This window comes from Hemicordylus capensis, chromosome 6 (assembly GCF_027244095.1).
Source record: "Hemicordylus capensis ecotype Gifberg chromosome 6, rHemCap1.1.pri, whole genome shotgun sequence".
Lineage (NCBI taxonomy): Eukaryota > Metazoa > Chordata > Lepidosauria > Squamata > Cordylidae > Hemicordylus > Hemicordylus capensis.
The window spans coordinates 118,982,872-119,006,976 of NC_069662.1; the positions used below are offsets into that span (position 1 = coordinate 118,982,872).

Sequence of the window (24,105 nt, forward strand, 5' to 3'; positions counted from 1 at the left end):
CAGCCTCATTTAAGATTTCCTTACTTCATGAGCTGAGCTTCGGTGGGCGGAGGGGGGATGCATTTTATCTTGTCTCTGGGCCCACTACAACCTTGCTATGCCCCTGAACATAAGATTGCATTGTGTGTACGAGGGAAGTAGTTATAAAACATTTGATGATGAGATTTTGAGCCAGCTATGCGCGTGATCCTCCAAAGCTTGTGAAGGTATTTGCATCTTTATTTCATTGCATCACTGGCCCTACATTCCTGAACTGCTGCATTCTACTATTGCGGCTGCTGATTGTTTCTCCAGCTTCCTGATCTGCACAACCCTGGAAGATACTTAGATGATGGAGTGAAAGGAATTATTAAGGAGGATATGAAGATTGCAGAGAGGCTGAACGAGTTCTTTGCATCTGACTTCACGGCAGAGGATACTGAACATATACTTGTGCCTGATCTGACCTTTTCAGGGATAGAGGCTAAAGAAATGAATCAGATAGAAGTGACGAGAGATGACATTCTAAACTGTCTGGAAAAATATGATTGAAGCCAGGGCCAGATAGCATCCACACAAGAGACCTTAAAGAACTCAAATGTGAAATTGCTGATCTTGTTGCAAATATATATAACGTCTGTACTGGAGAACTGGAAAGTAGCCAATATAACACCAATATTCAACAAGAGATCCAGGGAGGATCTGGGAAATTACAGGCCAGTTAGTTGCAGTCAAATTGATGGAAGCTTTCTCAGCATTGTTAAGCATATAGAACAGGCTCTTCTGAAGAAGAAACAGCATGGATTGTGGGGCAAGGGAGAATGGGGAGTGGGATCTTTTTTAAAAAGAGCAGTGGAGACCTGCTCTCCACTGCTGCCTACTGGGGCAGCGTTTGTCCCATGGCCTGTGCCATGGTGTGCTGACACCTCACGCAGGTTCTTCAGACAAGCGCCATTGCAGCAGGAAGCTGTGTGTGGCAGTGGAGAGCAGGTAAGGACCTGCTCTCTTAAAAAAAAAGAAAAGATCCTGCTCCTTTCCCCACAGTGCCAAACCAAGTTGTGCAAATCCCTAGTATGTGAAAGAGAGAGCTAAGCATCTGGCACAGCCAGAGAGACCACTGCCGCTGATCTTGAATGTCCACTGCCTGCTAGAGTAAGCAGCTACACACCAGCCAGAGGCAGGCAGCAAGCATAATAGCAGCCTCATGTGTGTGCTCTCTTTCTCTTTTCTCCAGCAACTAACTTCTGTGCTTTGACTGCTTCCAAAATGAAGGAGATTAAGCACCGAAGTTTGCTGAAATAGAGGGTCCAACAGACCAGACAACAATGCTTAATGCTGACTGGAGAACAATGCTGAATACCGCCAAGAAGAGTAGAGGCAGTGATCAGCGTGGGGCTTCCACCCAGTGAAGAATCCAGTGGCTGGGAGCATGACCAGTGACATGAGAGTTAGGGTGGCATCGCAGCCCAACTGACGCAGGGCTGATGAAGCAAGGATGCCAGCTTTGCTTCAAGCAGCACCCCTCCTTGAGCTGCCCCTGAATATCTCTACCTCTGAATATCCTAGTCAAGGCACCAGTTAAAATTTCTAGGCACTGGGACTCCCATGCACTTTTGTCAAGGGCTATACTACTAAAACATTACGGTTATGGTTTTATTCCAATGAAAGTAATTAAAACCAACTGTCTGAATTGGGCAGTATTATATGCTATCATTTTGAACCTGGCGTATATTTTTAATTAGTGGTTTATTGACATTTTCCATCATCAAAAATAATAATAAATAATATTTAAAACATAGCAATTCAGAAAAATAAACATATCTTTAGGTGATACATATTTAGTGAAACAACAGCTCCTAATAAAATTATATTATGTTTATAGTTGCTTAATCTTTATGAATTTAGTCTGTGGTCTTTTAGCTTAAAGCCTGGAGTAATGCCACTGATGTATGCATGAAGAAAGCATTCTATTAAAGAATATACCAGACTAGTTAGATATTTTAATTCAGTTCTTGAAAAGAAAAAAAAGGCACACTACCACATATTCTCAGTTTTATTTGATCTGTATATTTATCTGCCTTACATACAGAATAGATGGAGAAAATTACAAACATATCTTAACCATTAAGGAAAACATATCAAAGTACTGATGAATGACAATTCACCAAAAAAATAATAATAATAATACTATGTTGTCACAGATTCTTTGGCATTCGACTTTTTCCTTTCTGTTTTGCAGCCTTCTCTTTTTTCAACTGTAACGGGGGGAAAAAATTAACAAAATCATATACTACTTTGATATACATAGCAAGCCAAATACAGTATTATATAAATTGTTTCCTAGATCAAACTATGTTCAGTTTCCGCCAAACCTCACTTTACCTAATCCTCACCACAGCAGGACACAAATTCAGGCCTGTTGGATATCCTATCAGTACTCGTGCCAATTCTCACTGAGAGACACTCTTTTCTTTTGTTTCCCAACTGCTGTGGCGATAACTAGAACACACACAACAATACATCACAGTTCTGAGAGGTATAAAGAGTGATATGTACAAGAGAACCTTTGCAGCTGAGAAGAACTGTAGAACAAGTTTTTTAAACTAGTTCAGCCCTACCAGTTTGCAGGTTGTCATTCCAAACCTACAAGCCTTACCGTGGCCTATTGTGATCAAAATAAGAGCGCCAAGTAGGTATCACTGCACTGCCAAGCAAGTCTCTATTTAGAGATTGAAGAAATACCTTTGAAAGATAAATTTGGATTTGTTTTAGCAATTAAAAAGCTCAAAGAAAGTAGTGGAACCCAGCCTTACAAATAACTTTATGTAACTCTGCAGGGAAAAGGAGTCATAGTAGCATTGGCACTAGTCCCTTCTTGGCACTAGTCCCTTCCAGCAGCCTCAGGAATTCCCTTTGCAAAAAGGTTGGGCTGCAGTCCACACAAACACTGCCACAAGCTGTGCAGAGTGTCTCCAAGGCTTCTGAATTATGTGACACCACCTAGAAGTCTACAAACATACAGGCGGTGGAGGGACACTTGGATATCTGAGTGTCTGGGCTATCACAGCCATTACATAACACAAACATGATTAGAATAGCACTGAGATAGTAATGAGAAGCTGCAGGAGGCAGGATAGCAAGGGAAAAAACCTTCTCCTTTTGCCAGCCACTCTAGCCTGGAGCAAGAGGCAGCTAGTGGTTCTTAACTCTTTACCTGTCTTGTTGAAGGCCTAGCCATTGCTACACACTGAATACATGATGAAATCACTTTCAGTAGCTAAATAGTTTAAGCAACTAAAGTTTCAGTATATTACACAGGAAAGGTAAACTTTGTTCAGTGACTAATGAAGGGCAACTTTGTTTATTTTTAAACCTTCCCCCCAATGTATTTCTGTAACAAGGAATGGGGGGGGGTTTCCTTTCCAACTATCAATGGTAGCTTTTGTTATTCAGCTATATGTTTAAATTTAATCAAATTTTAATAGAATACATTTATTTAAAATGTGATGCTTTAAAAGCCAGGTCATTAATCAACTAAATGTAACTGGTAGGTAGATCTAATTCTCATGTACAGCAAAGGGCCTTATCCATTTTCATTAACAAAAAGATCTGCTGTCACAAGAGTAGCTTGTGAAATGGCACTGTTTTTATTTTCTATAGTATAAAAGTTAAAATTAAATCAGCTAGAAATAGTATAATATAATATTATTGAATAACTTCTGATATAATAAGATACTGAGAGACAGCGTGGTACAGTGGTTAGAGTGCTGAACTAGGACTGGGGAGACCCGAGTTCAAATCCCCATTCAAGCATGATACTTGCTAGGTGACTCAGGGCTAGTCACTTTTCTCTCAGCTTAACCTACTTCACAGAGTTGTTGTGAGGAGAAACTTAAGTATGTAGTGCGCCGCTCTGGGCTCCTTGGTGGAAGAGTAGTATATTAAATGAAAAATGATAATAATTATTGTTGTTGATAATAATAATAATAATGATGATGATGATGCCAAACTTTCAGTGTAGGAATGACAGCTGGAAGGCAAAGTCCCACAGATTTTCAATAAAAAGTGGATGCTCAACAGCCATTTCTGTCTTATATCTCATTTCTTCCTCTGTATTGCTACATTTGAGATAGTATAATTTCCCAACATATTTTAACAAAGTTATCAAGAAGAAAGAGATAAATATGTTTGGAATGTGCTGTTCAACAAATTTCAACTGGGAATAAATGTTTTTGCTTTAAATTATACAAGCAATGGCATACCCGTTCCTGATACTGCCTTTCAAAGTAAGCCATGTCATCTTCTTCAGGTTTCCTTAAACAGGAGACTTGCATTGCAGCACTAGCACCACCTTAAACAACAGATTTTATTGAAGATACGTTTAATTGTATTCGTTTCAGAGCTTGATATAAAAGGTATTAACATTTCAGTCTGATGACATTTAAGCATTTTTAATTTCAAGTGTCTAACTGAAATCAATTGGACTTACTGTATTTACCTGAATCTAAGACTAGGGCTTTCCCCCAATATCTTTGATGTTAGAAATGGGGGGGGGCACAGGTTCATCTTAAATACAAATTGCTGTCCCTTTTGCATAAATACAGGTATAACCATTTTTTAAAAAGAGTCATCTTAAAATCAGGGTCATCTTCTATTCAGGTAAATACAGGGATTTCTAAGTGGAAGGAAGAATCATTAGCTTCTAGTAATATGTCTAGTCAGCATTAAAACTTAAAATCACTGGTTTGACAAAAGTGAAAATATTTATAAATAAGGCTTACCCCTAATCTTGATTTACCCTTCCTCCTCAATCCTTATTACTTTAAATCAATTTACAAGCAAGCATTCCATTTAAAAAAAAAAATTTTTCATTGCATTAGTACAACAAATAAGGTGTATCCCAGATTACCACAGGGTACAATAGATTTTCTCACAAATCTCCAATTGTCTCCTTCTCCTCTCAATTAATCTTGTGGTCTGCAAGACTGATTGTATTGGGATCTCTAGAAGGAAGCTTTCTCTCCATAGACCTTGACATACAAGATCTCAGAAGCCAAGGATTTATGATATATTCTAAGTCGCTGAATATATTTCCCCCCTAGGAATCCCACCACCACCCTTTCTCCCTTGCACTGCCCAGAATGACCCAAGTCTCCTAAAACCTTGCCTGTTTAATGTGCATGTAATGATCAATACTCAATACAGCTTCTTTGCTTGAGTACTTCTGTCTCCTAATCTACTTCATTGGATTGTTGCAAGAATAAACACTCTTTAAAAAGGTGCATTAAATTAAATTCCTCTATGGCAGGGTTTCTCAACGTGTGGGTCCCCAGATGTTCTTGGACTTCAACTCCCATAATCCCCAGCCCCAGTGGCCTTTGGTTGGGAATTGTGGGAGTTGAAGTCCAATTACATCTGGGGACCCACACGTTGAGAATCCCTGCTCTATGGGATACAATCCCATCATCCCCAATTTTATTTATTTATATTTGCATAGCTTTACAAAGACAAAAGGCCTCACATCTCCCTTTGGAATAAAGACAACTTTTATATTAAACTTAAATCCAACTTCAAAAATAACCAGTTATGCAGTGTAGTCAATCAGGTAACAAAAATAGTACTTTAAAAAGTATTTAATTTCATTACCATCTGTTAATTGGGATTGTGCTTGCATGGAGCTAGAGGGTCCCTGGAATGCTTTTAAAAAGGGATGGTCCATGTTCGTCACTGGCGATTCTAGAAACTGAGCTGAAGGTGCTCCTTAAAAGAAACAAAGAAAAAAGAGAGGAGGGAACAAATCTGAATTGCAAAAAAACCAAAAACAAAACCACAGGCCAAAATTGGAACTTCTGCTTGTTCAGTAAGACTATCCGGAATAAGTAAAGTTACCAAACTGTCTGGAGAAGATGAACCCTGATAATCTGCTACTAACATTAAACATGCATGATTTGAAGAGTGGTTGTTGAAAAAATACTTTCACCGTTCACTCCCATGTTCTTAAACTAAAACAAATGCATCCACAAATAATAATAGTGATAAAGACATAACATGTGTGATTCTAGATTGACTGCCATTCGAAAATAGAATGAAATCTAAGGAATAGCTCAAAGAGACAAGGTTTTTCTACAATGTGATTAAATTTAAAAACTATGTTTATGTATACCAGAGCTATATGTTTATTTAAATATACCGTAGGCTCCAGGTGATTATATTAAAAAGCAATATAAAAACATAGCTAATAGTCAGTGGTGAAAATACTACATCAAACTCAACAGCAAACAATTTCATTTCAGAGCCAGCTGTACATCAGCCTCTAGATATGTTCATAAACCGTAGTTTGTGCCCATTTGAAGACAAACCGATTCATGCTGCTGCTGAACTGGTTCAGCGGTTTGAGTGCAGGCTGGTGGGACAGCAAATGGCACCTTTAAATGAGATCTGTTCTTGTGGTAGCAAGCATGAATTGTCCCCCTTGCTAAGCAGGGTCCATCCTGGTTTGCATTTGAATGGGAGACTACATATGTGAGCACTGTAAGATATTCCCCTTAGGGGATGGGGGGCTGCTCTGGGGAAAAGGTTCCAAGTTCTCTCCCTGGCATCTCCAAGATAGGGCTGAGAAAGACTCCTTCAAAGTTACAGGCAGAAGTCAACGCCAGTCTGTGTAAACAATACTGAGCTAGATGGACCAGTGGTCTGACTCGGTATAAGATAGCTTCCTATGTCTCTAAAAGCGGAGGCCTTGCGCATGCTGCCATCATGCACAGGAGCTTCTGGGAGAGTGCCACAGCAGCAGGAAGCTACATGGAACAACGATAACCCAGGTAGGACCTGCTGCGCTCACTTTTAAAAGTGCAGCTCAACACACACACACACACACGCCAGCCCACGCTCAAACCACCATACCAGTTCAGCAGCAGCACAAACTGGTTCATATTTGAACTGGGACACGAACCGCAGTTCATGCACATACCTATCAGCCTCCCAAAGCCACCTGGAATAGGTCTCTTTTACTGTCCTTTTGGAAGGCCACTTATATTGTAAGCCTGTGAGCTATTTTTATTGTTGTATAGCATCTGTTGAGTTGGGGATCTAAGTAATAAACAGAAACCATAAAGGTAGGTGCTAGTCCTAACCAGTCATTCCAGAACCTCAGGGCAATAGAACTGAAAGCCCCGCTCCCAGCTGTTAATGATTTTTTATCTCATATGATGAGGGTAAAACAGGGCAGGGTCTGGTCAAAGGATCTTAACCAGCATGGGTTCATATATAGAGAGAGGCAACCTCTTCATTGATTCCAGGCCGTGTAGAGCTTTAACAGTAATAATCAATTCTTGAATTAGACGCAGAGAAGATCACTTGCAACCACTGCAGTTGTCACTGAACTATTAGAATATGTTCTTGCCTTCCATAATTAATCAGGATGGGCTGTGACATTATGTACTAGTGGTAGCTTCCAAGTCATTTTTAAGGGCAAGCCCATGTAAAGCATATGCGTGCTCAGTCTTCAAGGCTTGAAAAGTGTTACATAGGAAGCTGCCATATACTGAGTCAGACCATTGGTCTATCTAGCTCAGTATTGTCTTCAGACTGGCAGTGGCTTCTCCAAGGTTGCAGGCAGGAATCTCTCAGTCCTTACCAAATCCTTGTCTGTAAATCTTTGTAGATATATGATGTACAAACAACCACTTGGTATATCATTGTGCTTTGGTAACGTACTGTTGGCTTTGGTAGTTTGTTGGTTCAATTTAAAAAAAAATCTTGTCCTATCTTGGAGCAGCCAGGGAGGAAACTTGAAACCTTTTGCTCTTCCCAGAGCGGCTCCACCCACTGAGAGGAATATCTTACAGTGCTCACACTTCTAGTCTCCCAATCATATGCAAGCAGCATGGACCTTACTTAGCTAAGGGGACAAGTCATGCTTGCTACCACAAGACCAGCTCTCCTCTACAGGATAAGCATGATATCAAGAAAGGGTCAGAACAACAAATGCAGCTGATAAAATGCATTCTTTGCCAGTACCACGATCAGTTTTTCCCTGGAGCAAAGCAGAGTATAGGAGAAAATCAAAAGCTCCAAACCTGCTCTGATGGAGTGAATAACCTTCAATCCAAAGCAAGAATAATGACTCCCCTATGAACACTAGAATTTCTCATCAGCATCACCTTACATCTTGCTGGAATCAATTTCAGTTTGTTTAATTTCATCCATGGTTTCTAGACAAAGGGTTTAGGACCAAGGCAATTGCTCCTGGGTGCAGTTAGAAATAGAGCTGGATGTCATCAGCATATCAGAGACAACTCCAAAACTCTGATTTCTCTCAGTTGCTTCATAATTTTTAAGTTATCTGTAAGTTGTAACCTGATGGAATTGTTCAAAATACTTTGGATATACTATTACTACAAACAACATTTGATGTAAGCTCACAATAATCTTTCAAGCCTCCTGTTCTTACCTATCCCACTGTCATCAAGTCTCATGTAGCCTTCTGCTAGAGAACTAAAGCCAGTTAATCCTCCCATTGCAGCATAAGGGACATCTTGTCCCACTGGCTTTCCTTGGGCTAAGCGTTCATCTTTTGTTTCCACTACTGTTTCATGAGCATATGTTGGCTGACCACATCCACAAGTGAAGCTACTGTGAAACCCTGAACATTTAGAACCTAATGTAAAACATATTAAAACAAAACATCATATAAACAACATCTTCAAATACTCACACTCACTAGCACTTCCACTTGGAAGCACTCTGCCAGTGGCCTTGACTATATAAACAGTTGCTACAGGACTGGTGGAAATGTGTTTGTAATACAAAGCATGAGTGTTTTATTTGCAGTAAGGATAAACGTGTAAATATATAAAAACTACAGGATCAGAACTCTATTGCTGAATCCAGTTCTGCATCTGAAAAATGTTGTGGGATAATAACTGTTATTAATTATACTTGTAAAATGAAAAATGTTTAGGTAACAATTTGCAGATGGGCTCCACTTCCTCAAAAAGCAATCCAATGGTAGAAATAGCATATCTTAGGTATACTTCAAAAAGTCTATATATTTTCAAACACCCAGATCAGGAAGCAGAATAAATTAGGAAATCATGTAGTATTCTGCAAATTAAACAAATCTTGAAAGGTTTATACTTCATGCTGAATATAGTTTTTCACATCTCAGAATTTATTTATTTATTTTAATTTATTTTTTTAAAAAGGAACAAATCAGAAACCATCCATGATTTGATTCTGGATGAAGGTGCCGACCTGGTATGTATTACAGAGACCTGGTTAGAGGAGGCTGGGGGCCCAGTGTGGTCCCAGCTTCTTCCTCCAGGATACACTGTTGAGGAGCAGGTGAGGGACCGTGGGTGGGGAAATGGAGTGGCTGTGGTCTATAAGAATAACCTTTCCCTTACCAGGATCCCTGTCGGACCATATTGAATGTGTGTACTTAAGTTCGGGGACCAGGGATAGACTGGGACTTCTGTTGGTGTACCGATCGCCCCGCTGCTCAACAGAGTCCCTAACTGAGCTTACAGACTTGGTCTCAGACTTGTTGTTGGAGTCTCCCAGGCTTGTGGTGCTGGGGGACTTTGGGAACAATTTGTCCAAGGCAGCTCAGGAGTTCATAGCAGCCATGATGACTATGGGCCTATCTCAAGTGGTCTCGGGGCTGACACACATTGCTGGTCACACGCTTGATTTGGTCTTTCACTCTGATCAAGATGTGTTGTAAATCTGTTAACTCGGCTAACCCAACAGGATTTACAACCCACTTCAGCACTCCCCGGTGAGTTAACAGAAAGCGGCAGCGGAACTGCACGAATGAAAAATAAAAGGCTCACAAAGAAAAACAGTAAATGAATTAAGTCCCCTGAACTGAACTAGGTACCCCCCTCTAACAATAACTGAGTAATAAGTGAAAAGAAAACACAGAGCAAGGAATGAAAATAGCGAAGGACAACAGAAGCAAGGAATTAACAGAACAAAGCAGGAAAGCATAAACAAGGCAGACTGGAACTCGGACAAAGTTTTGGAATTCAAATAACACACTGTCTGCAGCCAGTGAAAGTTGCAAACAGCATCTGAGCAAGTGAGAGACTGCTAAATATATATGGCTCAAGAGAAGCAGCGGCCAATCAGGCTTCCCTGAGTCAGCATTTCAGCTTCTCTTGTGATCTCCTGCACCTGCGTGACTGCCACTGAGATTGCCTCTTGAGATGCCTTCTCAAGACAGGGGAAATCCCAGGCTCCTCCTCATCAGAAATCATGTCTGGCAGCTGTTGCGAATCCTCAGCTCCAGAGTGGTCTCCCTGCCAAATCCTGTTGCTGTGCCTCTGAGCCCTCACTAGCAGGCGAATCCTCCTGCTCTGACTCTTCTGAGTCAGACGTCTGAGCCATGACAGGATGGTGTTCCGTGGGTGGGGAATCCTGTGATTTCCCCATTGTCATGGACGGACAACCATCTGGTTAAGGTTGGACTCACAATCACTTCTCACCTTCACAGGGACGAGGGGCCAGTTTTGAAGTGGGTTGGAGAGGACACTTAGGAGCAATCACGCCTACTGTCCCAGTGAGTTTTCTGTTCCAATTCTCCACCAGCGCATCAACAGGATCACCTGCAGAGCCAACACTAAATTCCTCCAAGGCTTCTTGAAATCCTATTGGATTCAATAACCTTCTCGGGTGGACCATCCTAATAGGTCCCTCGTCCCTGTGAAGCTTGGGCCCTGGGTATTTAAGAGAATGTCTTGTTCGTCATGAACCCCATTGCCCACTGTGATCATCTGGAGAGGTCCATCTGCATTTGCCACCGGCTCATCTGGTGGCCTCTCAGGGACGGGTCTTCTCCGTTGCTGCCCCGAGGCTTTGGAATGAACTCCCTAGTGAAATAAGAGCCTCCCCATCTCTGACAGCTTTTAAAAAGTCTTTAAAGATGCATCTGTTCACCCAAGCTTTTAATTAATACTAGCCAACCCGCATAGAGCACCTGCGCGCTCTTTGGGGCCGCCTGCCCCCCCTGTCCTCTCTCCCCCTGCCCCCCTCTTGCCCCTCTCCCCCCTTCCATTCCTCTCCTCCCTGCCCCGCACCCCCATCCACACTGAGCAACTTCCAGCCGGACCTCACCGCCGCCACAGCCAAGTCCTCCTTAAAGGGCCCCACTGCCACCATTCCTCCTTCCAGGCTGTGAACTGAGGAGTCCCACCACCCGTTTTCCTCCTGCCCCAGGCTGCCCCCCTCACTTCCCCACCCCCTTGCTCTCTTGCCGGCGCCTCCTCTCCCCTCACCTGCCCCTGGCCATCCCACCGCTGCCGCCGCCTCCTCCTCCAGGACGACCTGGCCAGGCCGTCCCACTGCCTCCCAGCAGCCAGCAGCCAGACGAGCCTCTGCCTCAGGCCGTTTTGCAGCCCACTGCTGCCTCCATTTCTCTTGCCCACAACTCTCGCCCAAGGCCGGGAACTCTTGCAATGTGTCATGAGAGTTCCACCACCAAACCCAGGACGCACATGCCGGCTAAGAGAATTAAATATATAGATCGATTTAATGGTTTTAATGTTGTTTTAAAATATTGTTTTAAACTTTTAAATTGTTGTAATGTTTTAAACTTTTTGTCTTTGTTTTAACTAATATTTTACTTCCTGTTTTTATTTTGTTGTAAACTGCCCAGAAACGCAAGTTTGGGACAGTATAAAAATGTGTTAAATAAATAAAAACATATTTTTATACTGCCCAAAACTTATGTCTCTGGGCAGTTCACAACAAAAAATAAATGGGGTGGGGGGGATGGAATTGGAAGTGTTCTGCAGACATCCATAACTTCCCATTCAAAGACACAAATATAAATGTAAAGTTGTGTCATCAAGTCCGTGTTGACTCTTAGCGACCACAGAGTCCTGATGTTTTCTTTGGCAGAATACAGGAGGGGTTTACCAATGCCATCTCCTGCGTGGTATGAGATGATGCTTTTCAGCATCTTCCTATATTGCTGCTGCCCAATATAGATGTTTCCCATAGTCTGAGAAACATACCAGCAGGGATTCGAACCAGCAACCTCTTGCTCCCTAGGCAAATTACTTCCCCGCTGCTCCATTCGGTGGCTAGGACACAAATATACAGTTATAATTATATATTTTAAAAGGCATATATGTATAACAGAAAGCAGCTACCCTTTTAAACTATGCATTAATATTTACTGAAATATCACTTACACGTGTTACATGCAAACCCAGGGGCTGGACTATGCTGATCAGCAAAGTGCTTGCATCTACAGCGGATGGGCTGAGTACCATTAAGAGGAACAAAGTGATAAGATTTGCAAGGGCATCGGCTCACCCTGCAAGGTAAACTAATTGGACGTTCCTTTGGAATCACTTCAAAGTCTGTTTTGTGTTGTTTATACCTGGAAAAATTAAAAAAATGCACACTGGTCAACTAGCATTTAAAAATGTTCAAATATTTTTAAGCAGACCAAATCAATACACTTTCACTTGCAACAGTAGCCAGCCGTTATTTGCCATAGCCCTACCTCCCAACCCTTCAGTCCACCAGCACATGCAGAGGTGTCAAGTCAGTCTTCAACTTTCTGCAAGTGATAACTCTGATGAGAGTTATTCTTGCTGCTTCTGCAAAATAAAATTGACCCATACTAGACTGTGTTTGTGAGTGAATCAGAGGGGAGGTGAAAGGTCCGTCAGAGGCCATGATTTAGGTTACCTCCGTCCACTGCATCTGTGGACCTCCGAAAAACACTTCAACAGAATTGTTAGGAATGCACTTCATCTTTGTTATGCTAAAATGATTTTTTAAAATCTAACTCAGATCATGTACACCTATTTCAAGAACTCAAAGGTGGTGTGTTGTATTTGCATTTTTCCAGTGAAACGAAGACTCACATTTCCACCTACATCCAACTCAGCACTCACATCTTTATGACACACAGCCCCAATCCTTACACTGAACTGTCTCATCATTCAGCATTGGCAACTTGATCATCTAATAGGTCTTTGTAAAAACTTTTCATATTTGTAAATGCGTATATATTTAAACTATTCTGCATTGTCTGGAATATTTTCTAGAAATGATTAACACATTTTAAAAATCAATTGTAATTGACTTTATAGTCCTGACCCACCATTTAGAATGCACCCATGTAGGGTACAAACTCAATACCAAACTACAGTTATGTTACACAATGATCATATTTGACAAAACCAGGATGAGAATTATACATTTAAAGATGCAGCAGCATAGGTCCTGGACCAATAAATTCTAGCTGAGTAAAGCACATTAAACCATAGACTATTTCTATCACCATGAAAGGATGGAATTTGGAGAGCAAGGAATCAAGCGGAAGCAGATTTATTGTCACAGCGTGCATTCAAACGTAACTCAAACCCATGGTTTGACATTATCGGCATGAGCAACCTTATATTCCTGCACTCCGAACTCTCCACATTAGGCAAGGAGATTAGAGGTTTGTGTTCCCAATTTGTAGCAAGTCATACTGTATTTACCTGAATCCAAGACTAGTTTTTCCCCAAGTTATTTGATGTTAGAAATTGGACAGATAGTCTTACAATCAGAGTGCTGTTGTCTTCTATTCTGGTAAATATGGTACTTTACCATTTCATCTGAATCCAGCAAACTATACTTAGCACAAATCATAATTTGACAGCTCCTGACAAAAAGATAAAGTACAGTTTACCATGCACACCTTAAGTGGCACAGCAGGGAAATGCTTGACTAATAAGCAGAAGGTTGCCGGTTTGAATCCCCGCTGCTACTATATCGGGCAGCATCTCATACTGCGTGGGAGGAAGCAATGGTAAACCCCTCCTGTATTCTACCAAAGAAAACCACAGGACTCCGTGGGCACCAGGAGTCGAAATCGACTTGATGGCACACTTTATTTTTACAGTTTACCACAAGCTGGGTATAGAAGCTTCTAAACCCCTGTCCTCTGGCAGTGGTTATTACATCTGAATGCAGCAACAGGGATAGAGGGGTACAGCGTTAGGGACACACTTTGTGCAATCTCTGTGGAAGAAGACTGTTATTGAGAGTCTTGTGGTGGGACTGGAATCAGCACAGAGGGTTGTACATAAAACTGTTGTGGTAATAAAAGTACAAGAAAGCATAAAACTAAGCATAGTTGCAGTTTTATTCTACTTGCCACACATCCTGTCAACCATCTGAATGGAGCCTAAGGTGGGGATGTAGTTACAGGGATACATGTCTCTTAAGTGTACTTCCTCAGGAGTTTGGGAAAACAATCCAATCCACAGCATATCTAATTTTAATTTCCTATGAATGCATAAGAAATAATATCTTGGACCACAAATACTTTCTACATTTTTCAAAGCCATAAGCTAACTGCACCACCTACTGGCATGGAAATGTTTCTGTTAACAGAGAAATGTGGTTGTACAGAACATAACATTTTTTACCTATGAGTACAAAAACATGGGGTTTCTGGTCCCACAAGTTTGCAGTCCATGCCAGTTGGTGATCTCCAGCTCACATACAATCTGTTTTGTAACCGTATTGGTAACACTTTTTTCTTGTATTGTTCGTATTCTTCAGGGGTAAAGAGTTTCCCTCCATCATCTTCACCTACAATCCTGTAAAGAAATATTTATTCCATCATAATACTTTTCATTGTATTTTTAATTTAAGACAAACATCCACATGTTAATGCACAGAAACGGATAAAGTTGATAGACAATCTTGGGGAAAGTATGCAATCAGAAATTCTTGTAGTTGTCTTCTAGTTCTGCTCATAGATACTATGTTGTAAGTTCTAATGGTGCCACAATCCTCATCAATATTTTATTAAATATCTCTGCTTAGTTCAGTATAATCCGAGGAAGTAGTTTGAGGATTTCAGTCTGACCTATGTCATAAACCTATTTTGACATCCCTTTGACTCAGAGGCTTCCATCATGGAACCTAATCATCTACACATTTTAAAATAAATATTGGCAATTCTCTGCACAAATGTGGTAACTAACTAGCCACCATTCCATTCTACTTAGTGAAGTATTCTCTCTACTTATTATTTTGAATTTATCTTGTTTTTAATTTCTTAGGACAAGTACCCATCTGCAACTTTCCATGTGACTGGTTGACTGATGCAGCAAACCAGGATGTGCTGTATGTACTACATACCATTGAACTATCAGTGTGTTTTATTTTCTGTTTTTGCATCCAAAAAAGTGTTCCTTTTTAAAGAGAATGCAATTACTTTGTATAACTAAGCACCCATCACATGGGAGATCTGTGATCAGATCTCCTATTGTTTTGGTGTTTGTTTTAGCTTTAATGCAGCTTTGGGGGTGGGGGGTCCAATACTGCCAGAAGCAGTGGTGCTGGTGTTTAACTCTTCCCCTGTTCTATTTTTCCTGGTCTACTTTGTTTGCTAAGATACTATAAAGGCAAACCCACATGATGTAGGCAGCACAGGTATCTGGTCATTTTAACAAGAGAGTTGGTAGGACACAAGCTTGCCTAGACATGGTTGCCAAATGGCAGGTATAACTTAGACAGGTATAACTCTCCCACTGACAGGATATATTATACTGGTTTAATTTTTGCTCCTCCTTATGCAGCCAGACAAGATAAAGACACAAGGACCTTACAAAAAAGAGGGAAGGCAGGCTACGCTTCTGCACCTGAAAGAACACCCTGATCTGTGGAGGCGGGGTTCCCCACTCATCTCAGATGTTATGAAACAAGCTATAAATTACTCAGGAGTGAGGACAATGCCCCGAACACACATGCCCAGAGGTCCTCCCCCTCATTATTTCATACCTGCCAGGGGGACTCAGCTCTAGCACTGCGAAGCTAAACCCCGAATCCGGTCAAGGAAGCCACTGAGAGGCTGGCAGAAGCTTCCCGGACGGCTTCACCCGCCTTAGCTAAAGTCGTTTACATAACCCGGAGAAGGGCAAGCGGCGGCGGCCTTTCTTCAGCCCCACCCACTCCCCGCTTGGCCAGCCCGCTTTCCGCGTCGCCTCACCTCTTGTACTCCAGATACTCGTCTATGGCCGCTGCGGCCCCCGGCTGTAACGTCAGCCTCTCCATGACTCCCTCCCAGCCTGAATGGGCTTGCGAAGGCAAGGAAGGCGGCCTCTCCGCCGAAAGAGACGAGGCCGCTCCCGCGCTTCCCTTTTTGCCTGCCGGGAGATTGCTGTGTCGCCAACCCTCGCCGCTTGTTGGGGATCATCAGCCGTTGCTGGGAGGCGCCGGTTCTTCGAACGCCCTTTGCAAGCCAGGTTTAGGTCTTGGTCATGCACGAGGCAGCAAGGCGGAGACACACAGAGGCGCAGGAGGAGGAGCCCTCGGCGCGCGCTAACTTCTCAGTGCTAGTTACATCGACCACCCCCTTTTAAAATACGTTTAGGCCTCCGCCCCGCCCCCCCTTTTACGACCACAGGTTGCCAACATTCTACTGCCAGAAGAATGAGGGAGTGGGACACGGGGGGCGGAGGTGTATATGCAGTGGTAATCAAGAGCCTGAGTATCATTAACGTATATGTAATTGCATTGCATGCTATTGAATAATGCCAGCATGGTTATTATTTAGAACACATTAAGTTATATCACTTTTCAACCAAAAACTTCTCAAAATAAGAAGCTGCTGGTCCTGCCACCAAAATGAGGGACAAAAGGGATCCACCTTTCATCCTTGAAATGAGGCACATCCCGCGTAATGAGGGACAGTTGGCAACAACCTGCCACGGCCTCCTCCCCTGGACAGTCTGAATGGGTCTTGCAAGAACCGCCGCCATCATGTTCATGCACTTAGATTTTACTCGTTTACTGGACAGCACAATCAATGCCCCGGCTCTTTAGGAATATAGTCTAAAAACTCGCCATGCTTTGTTTCTAGTAATTCATCCAACTCCAGCGAGCTGGCGCTGTGCCCTGCGGTTGTACCTACTATTACTAACTTTACTCGAAAACAATTTCATAAGGAAGCCCGTAGCCATTTTCTGGGTTGCTGAGAGGAGATCTTTGATTGAGGCAGTGAGTGCACGCACTTCTGCCTTACTTACTGGCCAAGAAATTTAGAAAAATGACAAATTTGTGTGAGGGAAAAGGGCACGGAATTTCTGTTAGCGATACCCCACTCCCAAACTAGTCGCGTACAAGCAAATGCATGCTGCAGTCCTGCTTCCAACTGGAAGTGCCTCCCTTCTCTTGCCGAAAACAGCCACGCGGCAAAGCATTTCCGACTCCATTTGTGATTCATGCTTTCCCTTCGCGCTATTTTCCCACTTAAAATTGCCTCCTTTTCCTGTCCCAAGGTGCCCCCCGTCCCCCGTCCCCGCTTTTTCCTTTTTTTCTTTTTGGTTCAGTTTTGTCCAGTCCAAAATACCACACACCCCGGAACAGCAGCTGCCAGCCTTTTTTCTTGGCAGGTTCCAGTTCGCCTTATACATTCAATTAGCTTCATAATAGTCAAATTTAACAGCGAAAGCTTTCTCCATTGCCGTTCCATACCGGAAACAGTTGTATATGTTAATGTTGAGTTCATGCAGCAGTTCAAAGGCGGCTGCTGCTGCTGCTGCTTCATCAAGATAACAGCTTTTAAATTGTTTGGCCTAGATCCTAGACACAAGATAGCTGTGGGTTGCAGTGGAGATTCTATTCCTCGTTCCTAGTTAGTTCAGATATCCAAAAACCTTCGGTTTAGGCGGAGAGTGAAGATGCTTTACATTTTCACCCATGCTCTAAAAGCATGGAAATTGCAAGTTAAGGTGCCAGTCCTAACTTCAGCAGCATGGAACCTGTGAAGACTTTGGCACAGTCTAAAATATGATGCTGCTTTTAGAAATAGGCTTAATGCACCCACACTTTGCTGTGGTCTTTAAGCTGTACATTGGACTGCCAAAGGATGCATCCAGGCAGACATTCAACAGGTGCAGCTTCCCCAATCACTTCCTAGAGATGCTCCCGATTAATTTCTGCCTGATGCATCTCTACAAGGCACAGTGCTTCTCCAAAATGTCAGTTATCTGGCAGTAGTCCTCAGATAACCTGCCCTGGATTCAATAGGCAGTTTTAGTTCCTTGAAGTTTTCCAGGCTGATACCAATTCCTCACATCTCAGCCAAAAGTTATAACAGTAGCTGGAGGAACTGGAGATAGCTGGATCAAGTATTTCATTGCCTCAAGCATTTAAGAGGAACTGTATTCAAACCTGAAAAGTAACTTCTGCAAACAGAAAATATTGCATAGGCATTGTCATTTGTTTTGCAAACTGATCTGTGGAACTCAGTGACACTTGACCCAGTAATTAAATATATTTTAGTTATGTCCAAGACTGAGCAAAGCAATTGAGATCTGTTGATTAAATTGCCTCGAGGGTGACTGGCCTGCACCCCCTAGTCTGGGCAAATGTGGGGGATTTAGCTCAAAAGGGGAGACAGTTCCAATCAGCCTTAATTTGTGCAAGCGTATGAACTCAAGAAAATCAGCTTAAGAGAGAGGTTTTAATTAAATAAAAAAGGAGTTTATTGAAAATAAAATCAGACTAAATTACTATGTGGCTCTAGTTTAAAGGCACTACAAATATGCTAAGAAACAGACTATTATAAGGCACATTTAGCTTAAAGTTCCAAATGATGTGTAAATTCCCAGGTGAGCTAGAGAGGTACTCTAAGATAGAGGGACAAGATCTCAGAAATAAGAGAAAGGGATAGATTCAGCCCTGAAGGAGCCGGACAAGAGGCTATATCACCTGTCCTGAAGACAGAACAAGGTGGTCTGCTAGAGTTTCTTGTTGCAGTCTGATGGGGTCCCAAGTGAGAGGCACTGAGATGTTTCACAGTGGGAGTCCCAGGTGTAATAAGGAAGCATGCTGGGTCATGGAGTTAGGGACACTTATATCCCAAAATGTGCCTTGAGGGCACTTTTCTCTTGTACTCAGCTGAATAAATAGGGGAGCCCAGACATTTTTTGGAATGCATTGTGTCTTGATAGTCCTTCCTGGGTAGGCATATGTGTGAATCACTTATGGTATTCAAGGCTGGTTGAGAGGACAATTGGAGTGTGCAGGTGTGTTTAAAGAATATCCTGTGCTAGGACTGACTCTCCCAATAATTCCATCAACAGTTTCAATAGGCACACTTCAAAGTTACATCACTTACTCATCCCTATTGTAATGGAGGCTGCAGATAAGAAACTTGTCTTATCTGTCTTTTCTCCCTGGCCTGAATACCAGGTATTGTCTCTCTTTGCGAGAAGAAGAGGGGAGTTTAGATTTCATTCCAGGGCTGAAATGTTCTTAGATGCCAGACACTTGCAGTAGCTAGTCCTGGCTGGGTACCCCTCATAAAGAGTGTGAAGCTAATCCCCTTTCAAATTTGTGGGGCTTGTAGTCAAATCTAGGGGTGCCCAGTCCACTGCCAACTAAGCTACTTATCCCCATGTATAACATAGACTGGGAGCTCACATTGTGGTGCAGCTCCTGAACATAGCAAAAGTGCAATCTCCAAGTCTGGAAATGCAGTTGCAACCAGGGAGGCTTCTGGAATCATGCAGAATAAGCTCAGCTGGTAACAGGTGGCATCTCTTACTACAAACTGGAGGACAGGAGAAAACACTGAGTAACTAGGGCAACAGCTAGTCTAGTTAAGCCAATAAAGGATGGAGCATCCTAGCTCCAATAAATTAACTAGCTCCAATAAAGGATGGAGCATAATTCAAAAAGCTATTAATCTCTATCCCTAAAATTGGGGGTGGGGGTGGGGGTCTCTTTCATGGAAGGAAATGCATCAACATGTTTTAAGATAACCAGGCAGATCCTTCTTCGTAATTGTCATGAAATGAAATGTAGCTAAACACAGGGCACAAAGTCAAGAAGGGCACAACATCAATAACTGATCAAGCTCTAAGTCAGGAACTGATAGGAAGTTCTATTCTAGCAGTTCTTTCCTTCCTCCTCTATCCAGATTGATGACCAAGAAAGATGTTGCCTTGCAGCAACCTGCAGGTAGAAGACGAACAGACTTTTTGAAGGAACTACTATATGTTGAATTTTGCCTAGACATTTACATAGCACATAGTACATAGTATTGTGGGGTGGGGGTGGACATAATCAGACACAAATTGATCAGGTGTATCTGTAAGAAGAGATTGTGGCTGAATTTGGAACTGGCCAACGTGGTGTAGTGGCTAGAGTGCTGGACTAGGACCAGGGAGACACGAGTTCAAATCCCCATTCAGCCATGATACTAGCTGGGTGACTCTGGGCCAGTCACTTCTCTCTCAGCCTAACCTACTTCACAGGGTTGTTGTGAAAGAGAAGCTCAAGGATGTAGTACACCGCTCTGGGCTCCTTGGAGGAAGAGCGGGATATAAATGTAGTAATAATAATAATAATAAATTTCAGGCTGGACATTTACTATATAGATATCATTTTAACTGGCTTAGCCTCTATCCTGGACACAAGATAGCCATGGATTGCCATGCAGATTCTAATCCTCATTACTAGTTAATTTCTGCCTAATGCATCTCTACGAGGCACAGTGCTTTCCCCAAATGACATCTATGCAGTCACATAGGAACTGTACATCTCTCTGAATTACTGGTACAAGAACTAACTTTACAAGCACACTTTCTAGTCTGTGGAAGGGTCTTGGGCCAGCTAGTGAGCACTGCTTCTGATTGGCTCCACAACCAAATCTCACACACCCTATTTTGGTAATAGATAATTTTGCTTGAGAAAAGTTAAAGAAATTGACTATAGTGATCATTTGCACAGTGGGTTGCAGATCTAAACGGCAGATTAAGCCTTTTGCTGCCCATAGGCGGCCAAGGATTTGCCACCCCTGCCACTGCAGTGAGAAGAGGGGAAGAGAGAAAAAGGCCCCCTATTATTCTCCTTAAAAACCACCACTGTTTGCAGTGAGATAAGGTCAGTAAACTCTGCGCGGCTGGGGGAAGGGGGAAGAGGGGAGAGTCCCCCCTCCCTTTACCTTTAAAATGCTGCGCAGGCAACGGGGCAGCAGCAGCTGCAGCAGCAGGGAAGGTAGTAGTGGGATGAGGGGGAAGTTCCCCCTTTTAGCAATGCCAGTCATGTGGGAGGGGAGCTGGAAGGAGCTCTCCCTCGCTGCTCTCACCACCAGCGCAGTGGCATTGCTAAAAGCGGGAACTTTTCCTCAGCCCACTACCACCCTCCCCATGTACAGGGCTGCAGCCCTTTTGCCTGTGCAGCATGTTTAAGGTAAGGTTGGGGTGCTTTTTCTTCGCTCCTCCCCACAGCCACCGCTGTGTGGCCTTAGCTAAAAGGGGGGCTTTCCCCTACCCCCCCCCCAGAGAAAGGCAGCCAAATTTGAGGAGCGGCAAAATTTGCCAGTCCTCAAATTTTGCTACCGTAGGCAAGTGCCTACTCTGCTTAAATCTGCCTCTGCTTAAATCCGCCACTAGGTCTAAAACTGTTGCAACGAAGGCACTAGCTGTATTACACTGTTCAAATCCATTTTGAAATTAAACCAACTGGAAAGGATTCTGGAAACTGTAGTTCTGTGACAGCAGGCTAGGAATTTTCAGCATCAGCTCAGCCAGTTCCCAAAATTCTTTCAAACCGGTTAAACTGCAAAACTATTTTAAAGAGTGCAGTGTGGTGACTAGAGCCCAGGTATCAGCAGTAAGTGTCATGAAGCATGCATGTGCAACTGAAAAGAGATTCTAAGTTAATACTTAAATACATTTTATTCTATTTATACTGTTCAGTTTTAATTTAAGCAAGGGCATGTATAATAAATGAAGAAACTTCATTTCAGTTGCACTGGTTGCCGGCTGAGTCCCGGGTTAAGTTTAAAGTATTAACCTTAACATTTAAAGCCCTACATGGTATGGGCCCTCCATACCTCCAAGACTGCCTTGTACGATATGTCCCTCGCTGGGTCCTGAGATTGGCCACAAGTAATAACTTGGTGATCCCGGGCCCTAGGGATATTAAACTGCAATCAACGAGAGCCAGCGCCTTCTCAGTGGTGGCCCTGACTCTATGGAACGGTCTCCCGGATAACATCAGTTATCCATGATCTTTTGTCCTTTCATAAGGCATGTAAGACTGAAATGTTCCACCGGGTGTTCGGTCACTGAGACAGCTGATCATAGAGTGATCTTGTAATCCATGGTTATTATGCCATGTGCAATCAGTATTGTATGGGGTTGTGGTTTATGAGGTTTGTAAGATATATTTTTATGGAATTGTGTTGCTGTGTATGCTATTGCTTGTAAGCTGTCCTATGGGAGTAGGGCAACATATAAATCTAACTAAATAAATAAACCAACAAAGAAACAGGACGACTAAATGAAAACAATCATCACTGTCACTGAAAAGGACATCTTGTCAAGATTATAGCTGGGATCCTGTCTTGACAAGTTAACCATCATGATGGGTCTGCTCTAAGTAGGACTAAGTCAGGATGCTGACCTATATATTTTCCAGTTGATTTAATAAACTGGGAAAAGAAATATCCCTATCATCACACATACTATTCCAGTTCTTCCTTGCCTGAGCCCGATAGGGCTCCTTCAAGCTCACCTCTCTGCTTCTGCCCTGCATTAGGCTAGGCTGCTGTCCTAACACTGTGCACTCTGACCCTCAAGGCTTAGCCACTCCTGCTCTGCACCACCTACAGAAGCTGCCCCAATACTGCAGAGTGAGAAATCTGTTTCTCCAGTGCATACCAATAATGTAGTGTGTTCCTCACCTTTCCTTCCTCCAATGCCAAACCCTTAGGTTTGTCAACTCCTCCCCCATCCATCAAGATTTGTGTTAACACCTTCCTATTCATTTGAATGGGTCCAGTTCTTACCTTATTTCTGCATTTCCTGTCTTTCTGTAATCCCTGCTAACTTGGCAAAGAGGCACCTTTTCACGTGGTGATTCTCTTTATTTAGCAGGGGGAGAGTACCTGGACATATCAACCACCACCAGCACAGTACCTCCAGTGACTGTTGCTGGTGTTTATCTTATGTTTCTTTTTAGATTGTGAGCCCTGTGGGGACAGAGATCCACCTTATTTATTTATTATTTCTCTATGTAAACCACCCTGAGCCATTTTTGGAAGGGCGGTATAGAAATAAAATAAATAATCTTCCCATTTGTTTTCCGGCCCCAATTCTGTGTCCATGGAGTGAGTCTATTTCTCCAAACATCTTACTCCTTCTTTTTACAGTCACATGTAATTCTCCTTGTACTGTGTAGTAAGGGGCATTTTATTCCAACACCAAATATGCCTTACGTTGTTCTGGCTTTTGTTGTCATAGGGTGCTAATGGTGCTGCACGTGTGCACATGCATGTTCATGCATGCATGCACACACACACATACACACACTCTTGCCCAAGGCATAAGCAATAATACCGATGTAGAGGGTGTAGTATTTTGACAGTGCCATTTACAAATTTTGGCACTTTTCCTTGTTTGTTCAAGGCACTAACAAGAACAAGGGAAGTCACGGGAATAAACCAAGATGAAGACAGAAAAGAGGAAAACCCACCTGTGGCTGGAACAGAAAATATATTGACAAAATCATGTATTAGAATGGAACAGCTGAAAATATGTACTGATAACCAACCGAACAAAAGTTGGAAGGATGATAACAAGAACCAAAGATAATAGATAACAACTGGTACTAGGAACATAAAAGCTAATAAGAAATATGATCTTGTGGAGATAATACTAGGCAAAACAAATGTGGGTTTTGCAGGGTGTGGGTTTGCACACACATAGTTCCTAGTACCAGTTATCTATTATCTTTGGTTCCTGTTATCATCCTTCCAACCTTTGCTCGTTGGTTACCAGTACATATTTTCAGCTGTTTCATTCTAATACATGATTTTGTCAATATATTTTCTGTTCCAGCCACAGGAGGGTTTTCCTCTTTTCTGTTCAAGGCACATTTTATTAACACTCCATCTTTTATAAGCCCACCTTACAATCACCTGTTATACGAAAGCCAGTGAAGTCCATACATGAAAGTAAATCAACTATATCCACACAGCTAGAGCATTCTTAGATTTTTCTGCAACAGCTTCACTTGGAAAGGCAAACTGCTTTTTAATCTGGCTTGCAGCCTCATGAACAAGCACTCATAGTTGTAATTGCTTTCTTT

At 42.4% G+C, this 24,105-nt stretch overlaps 1 protein-coding gene across 9 annotated transcripts; it reads right to left on the reverse strand.

Moving 5' to 3' along the window:
• Positions 1 to 2,014: 2,014 nt before the first annotated feature.
• On the reverse strand, positions 2,015 to 17,563 carry FAM221A (family with sequence similarity 221 member A). Of its 9 annotated transcripts, none has more exons than XM_053265910.1 (9): positions 17,358 to 17,563; positions 14,418 to 14,591; positions 12,180 to 12,370; positions 12,000 to 12,068; positions 8,432 to 8,638; positions 5,626 to 5,739; positions 4,242 to 4,330; positions 2,636 to 2,721; positions 2,015 to 2,234 (listed from the first exon to the last, which is right to left on the reverse strand). In XM_053265910.1, the coding sequence occupies exons 1-9, from the start codon at positions 17,546 to 17,548 to the stop codon at positions 2,231 to 2,233; spliced, it is 1,125 nt and encodes a 374-aa protein (XP_053121885.1). In that variant the 5' UTR covers positions 17,549 to 17,563; the 3' UTR covers positions 2,015 to 2,230. The 9 variants fall into 9 exon arrangements, with proteins under 9 accessions (XP_053121885.1, XP_053121889.1, XP_053121890.1 ...); XM_053265914.1 differs by lacking the exon at positions 17,358 to 17,563 and adding an exon at positions 17,122 to 17,232; XM_053265915.1 differs by lacking the exon at positions 17,358 to 17,563 and adding an exon at positions 15,989 to 16,379.
• Positions 17,564 to 24,105: the final 6,542 nt, after the last annotated feature.

Bases quoted from the DNA above. Each gene is read 5' to 3' on its own strand.
- FAM221A (XM_053265910.1), bottom strand. From the start codon at position 17,548: ATGAAGCAGCAGCAGCAGCAGCCGCCTTTGAACTGCTGCATGAACTCA. The intron at 12,069-12,179 runs GTAAGTGATATT...TTTGTGTCCTAG, and splicing joins TGGGTTTGCATGTAACACGT to CCACCGAATGGAGCAGCGGG. The intron at 4,331-5,625 runs GTAATGAAATTA...CTGTTGTTTAAG, and splicing joins ACAATCCCAATTAACAGATG to GTGGTGCTAGTGCTGCAATG.